Below are 17,331 nucleotides of genomic sequence, written 5' to 3' on the forward strand. Positions count from 1 at the left end.
GAGCAGGGTAATCAAATAGTTTAACTGGCAGTTAAGGTGGCATTTTATGGAAGAATGCATTCGAAGAAACAACCATACAACAAAACATTGAATTCAGTTACAGGTGTTTTGCTATTTGAATTATTAAATGTACATAAACCAGGCACCAAATTGGCCCTGATGTGGGCCAACACCACATAAGGTGAGAAGCACGGGGAGACGAGTGGTCTTCGTTTGAGGGCAAGAGGTACAAGGAAAAGACGATGCACATAAGGACTGTAGAAGAGGCATTATCAGGGAAAAGAGCAATAAGGCTCACTAGTTAGTTGGTACAAGAGGCCCATGTGTGAAGAAAAAGGACGAGCAAGGTGGTTCCATCCGTTGTGGGTTAGTGGTGTGCTTTAAGCAGTTAGAGTGGAGGATGCAAGGAGTGGAATCAAGGCAGACTAACATTTTGCATGTATCCTTATGCAAATCGGGGGGAAAGCAGTGAGGGATGCTGATGCGGATGTCCAGGATGTGAATGAATATCTAGTGATTAGTGAAGGTTGAGTGATACATAGTAAATCCTTCGAGGAAATAAATGGTGAAATGAGACTGAATGAGCTGGTGACTGCAGGAGAGCAAGTAGAGGTTTGAATGAAGGAAGTAGTCAATTGTCAAGAGAATTTGCCTCAAAGTGCTGCAAGGGTGTTTGTGAAGAGGCACACTTACTGATTTCTTTTAATAGCAATTTTACATTTGGTCGTGCTCTGGATCTATTTTTATTAGTTTAGGCTTGCTTAGTTGCTCCTGGGATTTGGCTATCAAGTAGTTGAGTAGTTATTCTAGTTCTTTTGTTGACAGAGTATTGTTTTTGTATATTTAAGGAGGAATGTGTTTGGTATCTTAGTCTGAATGTTGTAGATGTGTACATCTGGATGTGCAGGCCTATAGGACGGGGATGACTGTGGGACGTGATGAGGTGATTAGGTGTTGGAATGGGTGAGGTGGATTGAAGAACAACGTTTGAGACAGTGGATGATTGCTGGCTAATACCAGTGGTGTGATTATCACCTGTTTTCTTGTCGTTCTTATGTTACATTACACTTAAAAGCATTGAAGAAGATAAAACAGAGGTCGACGATCAGTCTATACCTTACAATAGAAAAAATAACTACTTGATTGCCCCTGCTATGTATTATGGGACGTTCCTGCTGCTAGAAGCCTTAAACTAGCAACTGCAGAATGCATATGTATACATGAGCATCATTTTCCGATAATTTATTTGAAGTGGCAAACGCACCCGTCCTATGGGCATGTGATCTTTACAAAGAAGTTTTAGTAAAGTAAATGCATTCATGTAAAACGTGCTCGGAGATTTTTCTCATGCCATGCCCGGATAGAAGGTAACTTTCTAAAGAAAAGAAAATGGTTAATAATTGACAAAAACACATATCCCTTTAATTAAAATAGAGTTTATTATTAGCTTTTCTTTTAATATAAACATGACAGGAAAACAACCCGATGCCCGTTACATTGTTTTCAAAGTTATCCAAGATCGGTTAATGAAGGCTCCACAGATTAGGAGCCGCGAGGCTTCCGTACTTGAAATACCCAGTTCGTATATGTAAAACAGTTGGAAAGAAAGTGATCAACAGAAGAAGAGGGCTTCCAAAAGACAAATTATTTGATCCAACACCACGTTTGAGACTTTCGGAGTTGACATGAATACGAATGCTGTTAATCCTTCAAGAAGGCATTTGTAACATTTGGCGCCAATTAGTAATGGTTATGCTTTGCTGTCGATCACTTTAGTCAGGGGGGATGCTTTAAAGGATGCATGTGTTAATGGTGCGTAGAGGATGGAGAAACGTTAGGTGCAAATAAGGCAGCGCGTTAGTTAAGAAAAACTGTAATGCGCCAAATCTACTGGGAAAACCAGAAAACTACTTCCAAGTAAAAGAGGGTCTGCCTGTAGTTTTCAGGATGTTATTTAAGCCTCTACTCATCACAAACAAGGAGTTATCTTTGCAGCATGCCTCTGAACAAAGGTGTTTTAACGAGTAACATAAACGTAGCTTTTGTTAATACTAAATATAAGGCAATACGAGATAAACAGCAGCTCTCACTTCTGGGTTTGAAGAGTTTTACCTGATGGATTAAATCACATTTTCCATGACTGGTTTCATCTGAAGGACCATCAGTCAGAACGCAGTGTTTTAGAATGTATCCCTGTTCATGCTCCTTCCACGTCACATCAAAAAGGGTCTTTCTTTAGAGACTCATGCAGGAAAATACCTGCCATGAAGTAAGATTCAAACTCGCTTTCACTAGAAATTTAAAAGGCGCTATGCCTTCTTCCATTGCTAAAAAAAAAAAAAAAAAAAAACATACTGGACGTCATGGACTTAAATCTTCTGCCAGTTTAGTCGTGTATGAGCTCTGTTCTTTGGTGCAGAATTCCATCTTCAAACATAATTACATATCAAGGAAAGCTTCATGTGGCTCTGTGCCAGAGTCTAGAATATTCGGATTGCACTGTACTCTGAAACCCTAGCAAACAAACCAGTTAACCATTCAAGATTGGATGCGTGGAACATTGCATTCAGTTTCTGGCAGGGTTTTCAGGGAGGCATTCTAAAAACTCATAATAAAATATTCATCACTAGAATGACGCAACCACAAGTGTGTTTTAATGCAGATGTGGCTGAGTCGCAGTAACCGTTGACTTGAGAGCGCCTTAAAAAGCATACAGGTTGCAGCTCTCTCAAAGCAGTAGCACGAACAGCACCATTGAATCCGTTCAGAAATACCAAATGGACTCTAAGGAAAATGCACAATCAAGAAGCAATACTAGCAATGGAATTTCTTGCCACTATTTCCCTTCAATCAAAAGCCATCATGGAGAAATATTAGCATCGAGTGCCGTTCGGAATCCGGTGCAACGCTGCAGGCTGCACCAAGAGCACCGGCTTCATTTAGCAGCTTTATTAGTAGTCTTTCAAAGGACAGGAGAGAACATCCCCAACTGTTTTTAAGGGGGAAAAATAACAAGTATTTCAATTTTACACTTTATCAGGTTCAACGTGGCTTACTGTACGGACGAGCCTCATACCTTAATGTTAGAACTGCACAGACTCATTGCATGCAGTAAAATTAAAAATAAATTAAAACAAAGATAAAAACTGAAAAGACAAAAAGAATGAAGAGGAAAGAAAAATTGAACTACAATCACATGATTAGTGTTTAAGGTCCTAAAATGTAAAACTATTACGTATTAAAAACTCACATAGTTCACATCTATATGCCTACACAGTAAGCAAACATCTGAAGGAGGTCGTGGGGTAGATTAAAGAGTAGATTTTTTAAAAATAAATTATTTTTGCAGTTCTGGAAACGTTAAGGACGAGAAATTGAGGCTGTAATACAGGTTCTTTATTTGCCCCGACAAAGCGTGCTCCTTCGGACCAGCGGTCTGTAGGCCAGGTCTCCATATTTTCTCCATTGCCCCCTTCTCTTGCTGGAAGACACCGTGACAGCTGGCTGGTTGTGTGATGCAGGAGGTGGCAGTGTTCTTTAGTTAGACCAGAGTGCTACCCCTGTAGTTGGGGACTTCTGTTCAGGAGATGATGGCATTAGAGCGGCGAATGCCCACTAAGTTATCAGCGCTGAATGATCTTCTCATAGCAACTTTAGATAAGTCTTTGTATTTATCTTCACAAAGCCTGGAGATAGCCTGCAATCGATTGAAAATAGAAAAGCATTAAAAGAATGCATAACGAGAACATTGGTAAAACAGTATCAAGGCAGACCTTCAAAAGTAATGGCTTCACTTAATGAGCTCTTCGATTCTTTCTTACACTGCGTTAACAACACTTGCACAATTCAGACCAATAACATTCAACAGCAGGCCCAAGGTGAAGAATAAGTGAAGGACCACTCATCAACTTGTGGGAGTTGTAGATCATCTGCGGACCTTCCTCGGTTCGTCGCAAGCTACAGTAAGTTCTGTGCCTATTACAGTCTGAACATAAAAAAATGTGGTTGTCTTTTTAAACAAGCACTGGCAAAGCCAATAATCTTGCTTTTAAAAGGGGACCACAGAGTTAACTGGCTTTGTCAATGTTTGTTTGCATAGGCAAATAGGGGAGAAAAAAAATCCAAAATGAAAGGAAAAATTAGTTCCTTCTTGACAGAAGTGGAAACATACAGCACATCCAACCAAAAGGATGATGAAGCAGCTATGCCCAGTGGCAGAACAAGAATATGCATTGGTGTATGTGATCCAAAATTCAGGGTGCACTTAAAGTGATCATAAATATTCATTACCGTCCAGCTAGTTGAAATGTGCATCTCTCAACAGGCAAGTACACAATTGAAAGCAATTGTTTTTCAAAGATGACTAAGTTAAGGAGCACAGATCAACTCGCAGTAGTTCAGTGTATTCAAGAAGTAGCTGCAGACTACCAACAAAAGAACACTTACAACTACTGGTCATTTTAAATTAACCTCTAAACCCATTCTCCTAGAAATTTGAATAATGTATGGCAGTTTCTCCTCTTAAAGGAAAGTATGTTTTCTGATGTATATCAGATGCCACGAGTAGCCTCCTTCAAAAGGTGGTCAAAAATATTACGTATTCTTAAAAATTTTATTCACATTCAAATAATCAGTCAAATAAGCTGTATTTGATTTCACTTTAAAAATCATAAAAGCATGCAATGAAATACATGAAATCATCCTCCAGAATAAAATCAAAAGATCATATTTACATGGGTTACAATACAAGCTTCAGATGCTGCTCGTGATTGCAAATGAGAGTAAAAATACTCCTCGAGAACAGGATTACAAACTAACAAATTTCTGCAATGAATCACAGCCCATAAAAATCTTGACATATTACAAATAAAAAGAGAGAGTTTGTAAAAACAGATATGCAGACCGACATTGCATATAATCACAACACCTCAACAATGGTATAATTAAACGCATCCTCTTGTCTCTTATAGAATTTACAGAAGAAAACAATATGTATAGCGCTCTGGGACGACACAGTCACTTAAAGGCGAGGACCAATCCATTATATTAGGGAAGTTAGTCAGGCGGGGAAATATGTCCATTCTAAAACGAGTTAGAACAAACCTATGCCTGTCGTGTACTGATTCAAGATAGGGTTGCATATCAAACGTGAACAGCATCATTTGGTGTTTAAGTACACTAGGCTTCAACAGTCCTGTGGGCATCCTTAAAACCTCAAGCAGTGACATATTCAGCCTTTAGTAAATTTCGACTGATCTATATACTAGATATTCAGGCTTAACAAAGTTTTGAAGTTTTTGATGTATTTCAGCCAAGGGATATGAAGGGCAAGAGGGGATTTAAGACAGGCCTTGATAATGTCAGGATTAAGTCCGGTATGCTCAGATGTCCAAAAATCTTAGGTCAACACAGAATTTGATGGATCTTACCTATGTTTGTTAAGAAGGATATCCCCAATTCAGCATGACATCCAACTATAGAGCAGCTACTGGGAACTGAGAGAAAATGCCTTAAAAAGGCGTTTTCCACCACTTGTAGGGTTTGACAATTGATATGTTACCACACTCGCCCCCCCCCCCTCCTACCCCTGTATAGGGCAGTGGGCAATCACTTAGCCTTTTTTGTCAATAGTTAGCATCTGTTTGGGGGGCTTCCTACCCTGTTTCCTTGCAAAATTACACAGGGCCGTTGTGGATTTCATGAACTGAAGCATTCAGGGATTGAAGGATTGTACCCACGAACCCTCCTCATCAAATACAATTTTCAAATAGGAAAAGGTTGCAGTAGAACAGATATTGGAGCTGCCTATCGTTATGTCGCAGCACTTAGAGCACCTGCTCCCGCACTTCATAATGAAGGTTTTACTTTGATAGACTAATAATCCTAAATCCTGTTTAAAATTGTTAAAAGTTCGTGAGTGGGACTGCAAACCCAATGGAGTACGGGCTATGAGCATGGCATCGTAAGCACAGCGGAGAGTCGGGATCGGACGATTACCGATTTGAGGAAGATTGCTACATTTGTTTACTAGCACATTTCCCAGGCTGTTAATATACAATGCAAACAGGAAGGGGGCGAGTACGAAGCACTGATTGACCCCCCCATCTCTATTCTGAATTTTTGGGTGCATTCTCCCTCGACATCGTACTGTGACATTTTTTACTCATTTTGTTCCCTTAATGTTAAGCCAACTGCCTCAAGCTCAGCATGGACAAGATATAAGTAGTGATTTTTTGGCAAGAATACCCCACTATAGGACTCCAACTGGTGGATGGCTGAACTCAGAACTAGACCCACATCTAGAACCTATGCCAAGAACCACAGAATAATAATTAAAAGCAAACTGGACATGACTGCACAAGTCTTAAGTGTCACTGCATCCGGCTTCCAAACCCTGAAGATGCCGAGGAAGATCTTCAAATGGCTCCCAAAGCAACACAAGAAAAACTGTCTCTCACGCCCTAGTCACCAGCAAGTTGGACTATGGGAACACCCCCTATACCAGAATCACCAAGCAACTCGCTAGAAGACTTACAACTCTGCAGCCCAACTGATCCTCAACTTCCCGCACAGAACTCACATTACATCACACTTCGGGGAACTACACTGGCTTCCAATACACAAACATGCTCAATTCAAACTCCTCACACACATATTCAAGGCACTCTACATCTCTAGCCCCACCTACCTGAAGAGATACATCTTCCACCAATCATCCAGACACCTCTGCTCCACAGAACTCCTAGTTACCAACATCCCATGCATACACAGAACCAGATCAGGAGGAAAAGCGTTATCTGACATTAGTCCTAAAGTGTGGAATCAGCACCCTCTCCACATCAGAGCCTCCTCCTTTCTTCTTCTGCAAAATTCTGAATATTTTGCTTTCAATAAATAAACCTTCCATAGGTAGGGTTAGACACACAAACCTACTCAGCACCAAGATACACTTGTGGGTGATAGTGCGCTTTACAAATGCACATAACAATTTAAAGAACCAGCAATAGAATATAACCCCCTTCTGATTGACTAGGTGAGCTGGAGAGAGTTACCAGCTTGGGTCAAAAGGCAACTATGTGTTTTACACCTATGAATTAGCATATTTACAATGACAATAGCATACTCAGAATGAAGGTGTAAAGCTCATTTTAGGACCATGTGTACTGCTTACACCACAATAGGCTTAGCTTCTCGGTCTCTTGAGCTAATGTCAACTAACTGATGTATAAAAAGCAGAAATGGCCCAGATGGAATTCAAACACATGATCCGCAGGTGTCAGTGAGTGCTTATACGCATAATTACAAGAAGCACACAAACTTGATTCAAGAAGTTAATGAACATCAGCAAAGAAGGGTTTTGGGATCGATCTTCGGTTCTATCACCTTCAAGAGCACCCGAAAGTTGCATCTTTAAACTACAATCTGCGCACACATGATTTGCAGCATCACCCTTGCAACCACGTCTCCAAAACACACCTTATTAAAGCCATGAGGGCGTGCACAATCCACATTCATGTAAACATTAACCAAACTTCTGTACGAGAAGTGTCTAAATAAAAACATAAGCACATGCCTACACTCCATAAAACACAGCCTACATCGTGTGTTTATAACAGGCAAGTTGCTTTCATGTACTGTCAACAGTTGTTCTTACCTGAGTAAATGTGTGGCTATGATGCAACTTAAAATTGCAGCAGAGAGCAAACTCAGATGTGCAAGAACTAAAAAAATATATAAAAAAATTCCAAGAAGGAAACCATCTCCAGTTTGAGTGACTTCATTTTTCTATATTGGTGTGGGATTTTTCTTGTGTTGCGTTTGTGATTTATTACTGTTTGAGTGCTGCATAAATACTGAACACATTGGCCCCTTAAGTTAAGCATGGCTGCTTTTGTGCCTCGCTATCAGAGTGATAAGCACAGGTTAATTCAGTGATATAGGTGGTTTACTGACCAGGATTGTAGCTGTTGCTTGAGAAGGGCTCACACACCCCTCAACCAACAACCCAATTTCTCACAGGGCACACATGAGAAAGATGAGAGCGAGAGAGAGGCGCTATACAAATCACAAGCACTGTCCCACAGCGAGGGATGTGCCCACGGTCTCTTCCGGCGACGATTGGATCAAGACAGGCCAATATGAGTCTGTCAGAGGCTGGGCCAACCCCGCTAACACCTGCTTTGTGCTACCATCTTGCAAATAATAATCATCTTGTCCTGGTGGGAATGCTCTAAAGAGCACCGTGTCTAGGATGGCTCCAATGACGGGCAAACTTTGTGAAGGAGTGAGGAGTGACTTCAGCATGTTGATGCAAAAACCCAATAATAGCAACAAGTTGGTCGTTGTCTGAAGGTGGTTTACAACTGTTTGAGACATCTTTGACAAGGGGCATCTTCTGGGCATTGATGGTAAAGTCCAAGTCATGCATGCTGGTCTAGTACACTAAAGATGTTCTGCAACCAGAGCAGGAGAGCCTGCCTTCACAAGAAAGTCATCTAATTATGGAGATTTGTGGACACTTCTCCTTAGTGAAGCTACCACCATCACCAGCACCTTGTTGAACATCTGAAGAGCTGTCAGACAAAATGGTAGAACCTCGAACTTATAATGCTACACCACCACATTGAACCTTGGGTAGTACCAGCATGTAGGGAGAATTGGCAAATGGCAGCAAACAGAGGAAGTACAAGTACACCGGCCAATCCCCTTCAGAGGATGAAAATATCTTGATCAAGGACAACATTATTAAGACGTCCTGCTAAATTAACAGATCAAGATGTAGAGTTGTGATAAAGAATTAAAGAGGAAAATCCCATGGCGCTTTTCTCCAAGGTCACCAATGGGAGAAGTATCTCAAGCCGCTAGCTTTAGAACTTGGGGACCCAGCTTTGAATACTGGCTTCAGAGCTAGATCTAAAATTGTGTGATTCTGGACAAAACATGTAATCTTCCTGTGCCTATATGTATGTAAAAATGCATTTGTGCAATCCGCCCCCCCCCCCACCCTCCCTTATGTACAAGATCTGGAATCACTTCCCAACCCTTTCATCTGATGTGCAGTACTCTGTAGCTTCACTGATCAGTCAGATCATCCCTCATTTGGTGGAGAAATGGGAATGTCAGACTGCACAGGAGGTCTGTGGTGGTGGTGGTGGGGGGAAGCAGGCGGTGGGGGAGGTAGGGTGGGTTACATCTGCTGTGGTATTTGCGGGGCTCAGGCCCTCAGAATGGATGTTACGGTTATGACTAGTGTGCCAGGAAAAGCCACAAAATTTACTACACTGGTGGTGCGAAACTGTCTTTCTGGAAAGGCCAAGCGTAGCGAGCCTACTTTTACAGGACAGTTTCAGTAGAACTCCAAGGAGCAATCCACTTTTTCAGACATTCATTATCCACTAGTTGCTTGGACATCGAGCCAATATGTCAGTGGAGTCCAAGCCACCATTTCAGGATCTGTTTGGAGGCATACAGGACATCATTAACCACACATGAAAACTGCTACTTCATGTGGTCGGGAAGATTATTAACAGTCATTTTCACCAGATTCCAAAAGCCACGAACATAGCGTCAACCACACAAAGGTACTAAATTGACAGAGGTGAAGACTTTTCAGCCATTAAAGTTAAGCCTTTGAGACTCAGTCTGGAGGGGCCAGAGTACGAGGGTTCAGTTGAGGGAAAGGGGTTTGAACCACTATGCTCTCCAGAGAAGTGTACAACAGAAATTTTGGGTCTGGAGTAGCGGTCTGTCATCATGCAATTGGTCTGTAGACTCCTGTCCCTAAAATAAGTTTTTCACAGGCAGCCAAAACAGGATCTAGGAGTGCTTTGTTGATAGGAAGCAGGAGCTCTGTAGCACATAAGATAGCTTTAAGATTTTAGTCAAACAGTTGGTCTTGGGGAGAATAGTTTCAAGGCCTCTGCCACTTTCAATGCCACCAAGGTGAATGAACTTTCAATGAAGAGGCCACACCTGCTTTCTCTTCTATCTCACCCCATCTGCATGCCTTACTACCACCTTGTGCAACGTCTCATTTCTACTACTGCCCAATTCAATTCTCAAGTTTTTTTCCGTTGGTCAACTCTAGCACTGGTACTAAGAAACCCAACTTGTATCAAATGAGTGGACCTTTTAAACAAGACTAGACCTAGTCCATCGTCTCAACAGCGATTACAGAGAGTTTCAGTCCTAACTCTTCCTGCTAAGAGATTGATCTCAGTGAGATCCTCCTAATCAATCTATACCATTACCAATCTAGACACATCTGAAATGGCATCCAGTGTTGCAGAGAACTTATCTCCTTAGTACACCTCTCCCTCAAATCTGATAACTAAATTAATTTGATGACATTACTATTTTGAAAGTTACCAATCGAGCCTGCTTTCAACATTTTGCTCTTAGAAACCCTGGATGCCTTTTAACATCTTTCAAAACAATAGCTGGAGAACAATTTAAAGGAATAACAGACCACCACCACTAGAAAGCATTCTTCTTCCTCTACAAAGAGTATATCCACACCCTCTGGAAGGGACGATCTTCATTCCATATTTAGCAGAGGCTCTGTACGATCTAGTGCCCCATTGAAGCAAAGTAAGTAGCCCTAAACCACCTACTCCTTGTTTTGCAAACATCTATTTCAAGAAACAAAAGGCCAGATGTAGAAAGTATTTTTGCAGTTGCAGAAACAGTTTGTTTGCTTTTTCTGCTGTACAAAACCCAAGTTTATTTTCAGTAACTTGTTACCGAATCACAATTTTTGGGTTTTGTGATTCGGTGTTTGGAAAGGGCGTGTTTAGGACATCCCTTCTTAACCTCTTCAGTGCCCATGACGAGATAGTCTCGTCATGGAGCACGGTTGCGCTGTGCCCATGACGAGACTATCTCGTCATGAACCCCACCCACTAGTGCAACGCCCGGCACAGGAGGGGGAAAGGGCGTGGCACTGAAGGGGTTAATACCGATTTGCAGTGTTATGTACAAATGTTTTATGACCAAAATGTGGTGGCAAAATATTCTCGATTTACCATCAACTCAAAGTTGGAGGTAACAAATTGGGAAGGTGCCCTCAGGGACTCCTTTCCCTTCAAGAATGGTTGGTTGAATTCATATTTTTTTTTAGGAGCAGGCCCACTCCGCCTACTCTTAAGAAATGAAACTTGAGTTTCATTTTTTTTCTTTTTTAACGTGTCCAGTTTTCCTCTAAGGAAAATAGGCTGCATTTAACAACAAATAACTGCTTTATTTAAAAGCAATCACAGACATTGTGGTCTGCTGATCCTAGCAGGCCACCATCCCGGTGATGGCAGCAAATCCTAGGGGGTCTCAAATTGCGACATACCATTAATATTCATGAGGGAGGTCTATGTGGACGAAGCGAGAGGGGCATTGATAGCCCTCTGGTAGTCCTGCCTCATGTGTCGCGGCAAAAGCAGCGCTTAAGTATCTGTTTGCATATGAAAATTGCATTTTAAATAAAACCTGTGTTAAAGTCACGCTTGTTTTTTAAAAATTCACGTCTTTGACCTACTTCCGGTTGGCTCCCCACTTCCGCCCTAAGCGCAGTCTAGTGCCAAGAGGGAGGGAGTTAGCAGCTGCTGCACAGCAGAGCTGATTGGTTGGAGGGCAGTAGGGGACGGTACTTTAGTGCGCTGGAGCGAACGCGCAGCGGACGAAGCGAGAGGGGCATTGATAGCCCTCTGGTAGTCCTGCCTCATGTGTCGCGGCAAAAGCAGCGCTTAAGTATCTGTTTGCATATGAAAATTGCATTTTAAATTTGTTTAAAACCTGTGTTAAAGTCACGCTTGTTTTTTAAAAATTCACGTCTTTGACCTACTTCCGGTTGGCTCACCACTTTTGCCCTAAGCGCAGTCTAGTGCCAAGAGGGAGGGAGTTAGCAGCTGCTGCACAGCAGAGCTGATTGGTTGGACGGTGGTAGGGGACGGTACTTTAGTGCGCTGGAGCGAACGCGCAGCGGACGCGCGCAGCGGGCGCGCCGAAGGCGCGCCTAAGGCAAGCCCGTCTGCGCCCGTCCGCGCCCTGCCGGGACCAGGGGCCATAAACCCTGGCCAAATGCTGAGGTATTCGTCTGCCGAGTTGATGTCCTTTGCCACATTGGCCTTTCCGCTTAAACCCCATACTCTGTCAATTTTGGGAAAGGAAAACATCTCTAGGACTCCCGCTGTGATTCCCACCTACGCTGACGCTCCCCCAGTCTTCCCTGTATCTAGTTCAGTGAAATCGCCGGGCCTGACAGTGGCTCTCTTGAATACAAGATCTTTAAACAAACACCGTCTTGAAATTTTCACCCTCCTTCAAGATGGCGATATTGATATCTTATCACTGACAGAAACTTGGATGGGGGAGGCATCTGTCCCCGACCTCATTTCCTCCCTGCCAGATGATTTTGATGTCTGTTGGCACAACAGGCAGGAGGATAGAAGAGGTGGGGGGGTGGCGACTTTCTTCAAATCTAGTCTAAAGGCCACCAAAATATTATCAGAAAGCCTGGATAAGTCGGAGCTCCTAGGAGTTAAGTTTACGTCTGACTCCTCTTGCTTTGTATTGCTAACAGTTTATCGCCCTCCGGACGCCTCACCAGGGTTCTGCGATCACTTTAGCGAAACCTTATCAGATCTTAGTACACGCTATCAAAGACTCATGGTTGTGGGCGATTTTAATTTCCACTGGGACAGCAATCCACGTGATTTTCAGGCTTGTCAGCTCTATACGACTATGGCTAACTTGGGGTTCCATCAGTTGGTTAATGGCCCTACTCACGTCAAGGGACACACCCTTGATTTGGTTTGGTCTACCAGCCAGCAAGATAGACTTTTAAAATGTCTCCCATGTGTCTGGTCGGATCACTTCCTTATTTCTTGCTGGGTCCCTCTGGGCGGTCCCTCCACCCGTCCACCTCCAGAGTGGAGGAGAGTGCGAAGCTGGCACAAGATCAAGTCGGATAACCTTACTAACTTCCTCCATAGACTCCCCCCGTACAGGCCTGAGGAGGGTTATACTAATATTGACCTAATCAGCCAGTCTCTTAGTGATACTCTCCTCCTGGCCATTGACCATCTGGCACCAGTACGCAGGGAAAGAGTCAAGCCTAAAAACAAAGGGGCCCCTTGGTTTAACGAGGCTTTACGAATACATAGACAGAGCCTACGTAAAGTAGAAAGACAGTGGAGAAGAGCCTATAAGGCCTCTGACCTGATCCTCTATAAAGCTGCTTTGGCCCTCTATAAGAGAGCTATTACTTCAAGGAAAGCTGAATATTATGAGGCTCGGATTTCTGAGGCACCTAATAAGCAAAAGGAAACCTTTAAGATCCTAAAAGAACTCAGCAGTAAGGTTGATGTGTCCTCGTCTCAAATACCCTTCGATGTCGACACCCTGCAGTCCTTCTTTTTGCAGAAAGTGATGAATATTTTACTTGAGATCAATAGCCTTCCTGCAACTGATGCTAGTCAAGGACTGGTGTCGTCTCAAACTTCACCAGCCCAATGTCTTGCACAATTCCCACCGCTGGACTCAGAAGCGCTGGCCTTCTTGATAAACAAGATCAAATCCGGCTCACCGGCCGATCCCTGCCCTCCGAGGATCTTCCAGTTGGCTCGCCCAATCCTGGAAGGCCAGATTCTCTCGCTCGTTAACTTCTCCCTAGCCACGGGTCAGGTGCCAAGTAATCTGAAGGAGGCTCGAGTTAACCCTCTATTGAAAAAGCCAGGAGCTGATAAGGCTGATTTGAAAAATTATAGGCCTATTTCACAGCTCCCCTTTCTGGCTAAAGTCATGGAGCAACATGTCCTAAAACACCTTTCTGGCTTTTTGGACACATTTAAGCTTCTACATCCTCGTCAGGCAGGTTTTAGAGCATACCATAGTACGGAGTTAGTTATGCTGTCCGTCCTCGACGACCTTAGATTGAATGCTGATAAGAGAGAGCCGAGCGCACTTGTGCTATTGGACCTCTCTGCAGCATTTGATACGGTCAGTCATTCCATCCTGCTGAGCCGTCTGTTGGACCTGGGACTCAGGGGCTCGGCCCTTGACTGGTTAAAATCTTTCCTCTCGGGTCGCTCGCAAAGGGTGCAGCTTGGCGACCGTTCCTCTAAGAAAGGTGTCATTCCATGCGGCGTTCCACAGGGCTCTGCGCTATCCCCGCTGCTCTTCAACATCTATCTGCAACCTTTAGTGGCCGCCTTATCCAATCTTGACTGTCGTGTTTTTAATTATGCTGACGACACACAGCTCATTTTGAGGATTGACAATTCAGCTCAGGCCCAGGAGACGGCTCAAAACATTTTAAGATTCACAACTAGCTGGATGACTGCCAACTCTCTGGAAAATTAACCCGGATAAAACGGAGGTCCTCGTCATCCCAACTATTAACAACTCCTGGGGTGGCCTGTTCTGGCCCAAAGAACTTGGGACTCCTCCATGCCCATCCCCAGTTGTGAAAGCTTGGGAATCAAGATTGATGCAGAACTCTCACTAAGCCATCAAGTCTCCTCTGTGGTGGGCACTTGCTCGGGTATTATGAGGCAATTGAGGAAACTGGCCCCCATTCTGTCCACTTCTACCATGAAAACCATAGTCTCGGCTACTATTCTATCTCGCCTTGACTATGGAAATGCGCTGTACCTAGGTCTCCCGCAGAAACTCACTAACCGGCTCCAGGTGGCACAGAACGATGCTGCTAGGTTAGTCTTTAGCCTTCCTCGAAGGTCTCATGCATCACCTCTGCTTCTAAAGCTGCACTGGCTGCCCGTTAGACAACGCGCTGAATTCAAGGCCCTATGTATCGCCCACAAGTCCCTCTATGGTCACGCTCCCAGCTATATTAGGGATCGTTTGGCCAGGTATATTCCGGGATGCCTACTTCGTTCTACAGACGCTTTTCATCTGGTCTGTCCCCGAAGCAACTTGGCCTCCAAGGGCAGGCGAGCTTTCTCGGTGATCTTGCCTCGCCTTTGGAATCAACTGCCGGACGTCGGACGGAAAGAACCAGGCTTACTCCCCTTTCGAAAGATACTGAAAACGCTGCTTTTTAGAGACAGCTTCTAAGTTCCCTATGACCAGGACTGTCTTGATCGGGTTAACTTTGCAAATCTCCTTCTGTCAGCGCTAAGAGACCTGTCGGTATACATGCGCTATATAAATCTCCTTACAAATACAAATGTGTGGCTCACTAGGAATCGCTAATGAAGCTCATACATTAGGAATAGCGATTTCCTAAACGCAATTTACAGAAAAACTCAATTAGGAAATTGCTCTTCTTAATCTTCGTACATCTGGCCCAAAATCCCTACAGAAGTTGGTAAACAAATGGAAGCAAATGCTCTCCCCTTCTGACCAGTTAAATCCATGGGCAGCCAGAAGGCCTCCTGAAACCGCTCTTTGACCAAGTCAAATCAGACAAAATCCTTCTCCTGACTTCATATTTGAAGATCCTGCAACCAAATCTGAAAAGTTCTCCAAGTTCCTTAAACAGAAAGCGAGCTCCACTGAACTTTCACTACTTTATCTCCAAGGCTATAAGGACTTTAAAATCACATGTAAAGCAGAAACAAAATGGACTAGGTTCAACCCTCTTTCGTAATCTATTTAAAAACATAGTTAAACATAGTTAAAGTTAAGCCTTCAAGCCATTTCTTGGACCGAGTTCTCGGGAATACTGCTAAGGGGCTGACATTGCTGCATCTGTGGCCCTACTGGACTGTTTTCTGACTGTTTAATAATTGCCCACTCTTTTTGTCATTTTCTGAGCACTCACGATTGTGTTTTGAAATGTGCTGTGCTAGCTTCTTCACTTGCTCCTATCAATGGCATTCTTACTGGCTAAGCAAAGCCTGAGACTTCGCTATGCCCCATGTCATGCTGTACCTGTTGCTACACTTTTCCTTGCAGCCTTGTTATGTTTATGCTCTTTGTCCGAAGACCCACCTTCCCGAGTGCCTGTGGCACTCAACATTTAAGTGCTGTGTGCACCCCCACTGAGTATAGGGATACATAGCATCTAGTATAAATAGGGCGCTGGGACGCTGCCTTGTACATCTGCTACACTCCAAGTATGATAAACAGGGTTATTAAACTCCGCTGCTGTGGATATGAGACCCGTTAACATTGGGAGGAACAGATTTTTTTTTTCCCCACGGAGAAGGAGACTGAATTAGAAAATCCTTAACATCGACTTAGAGTGTCCCCATGCTGAAAAGCTGACAACGCAATAAGAGGTTTCAAAACGAGAGGAATCCTTATTAGGGTATGGCTCTTAGGTTTCATCATCAGATTTAAACTTCATATCTTTTCGATGCATCATCATGATCCTCCTGTTGGGGCAGGGAAGATCACACCCATTTTAACTCCATATCCGAGTGTCTCTTCTGGAGGGTGTGGTGGTGTTAGAGGGTCATTGATATTACTGCTGTAATATCTTGAGGCTGGAAATGTATTTCCTCTAAAATAGCTTCTTTCAATGTGAGCCTCTATTTACACAGAGGATCCACTGCTGGTTTGTTCAATTGTGGTGAATGGGAAACAATATATCATCTTCTGGATACGCTATCTGCATATTCTTCACCTTAGAATGCTTCCCTGGCACCAGACTGGGTCTGGAAAACTTTCCACAGCAATGCTCCAGTATACTGCCAGGCAATGCCATGCAGTTCCTCGTTGACTCCGTATAGCCATGCAAGTGACAGAGGAGAGACGCATATAGGCAGCACACTGCAACTTTCCTAACTTGTGACCCTCTTAAATGATAAAAAGAGGTCACTCCACCGAATGGGAAGGCTGGGAGGCAATGAGGAATCTGTGGCTAGATAAAGGATCCACCAGAAAGAGTTATTAAAGGTAAGTAGGCTGTTCGTCTCCCTGATACTTTAAACGCAAATTCCTCAACTTAGGATTGGTATCAAAGCTGCACCCCCCCCTTGTCATCCAAACCCACACCTGCCCCTCCACTCCCCCAGATGGAGGGTTTGTGAAATGGATTCAGACCAAAAATACTTTTAGGACTGAGCGGGCAAAATGTCTTTCCAGTCTTCCAGTCAAGGTAGTAGTGTAATCAACAATGAAGCCCACAATGCAGCCTGACAAATGACCAGTACTGGTACTCTGCATGGCAACGCAGTGGTGGCAGCCTTAGCCATGGTGGAATGGGCTGTTAGACATTTAAGTGGTTGCTTCTTGGCCAGTGAGTAGCAGATTTTCATGCAAAGGTTAATCAACCTCAACAGGGTCCTCTTCTATATAACTGTCCCTTTCTCTGAAGAGCTCCAAAAAAGTGGACAGCCGACACTGTGTTCCTTGGTACAAACAACATATATA

At 43.5% G+C, this 17,331-nt stretch overlaps 1 protein-coding gene across 1 annotated transcript in view; it reads right to left on the reverse strand.

Moving 5' to 3' along the window:
- Window positions 1–1,420: 1,420 nt before the first annotated feature.
- CCNYL1 (cyclin Y like 1) overlaps window positions 1,421–17,331 on the reverse strand; it is a 332,747-nt gene continuing 316,836 nt past the window's right edge. Inside the window, exon 10 of the mRNA XM_085648879.1 lies at window positions 1,421–3,697. Within this exon, the coding sequence (XP_085505005.1) occupies window positions 3,581–3,697 (117 nt within the window). The 3' untranslated portion in view covers window positions 1,421–3,580. The remainder of the gene's footprint in view (window positions 3,698–17,331) is intronic.

This window comes from Triturus cristatus, chromosome 3_2 (assembly GCF_964204655.1).
Source record: "Triturus cristatus chromosome 3_2, aTriCri1.1, whole genome shotgun sequence".
Classification (NCBI taxonomy): Eukaryota; Metazoa; Chordata; class Amphibia; order Caudata; family Salamandridae; genus Triturus; species Triturus cristatus.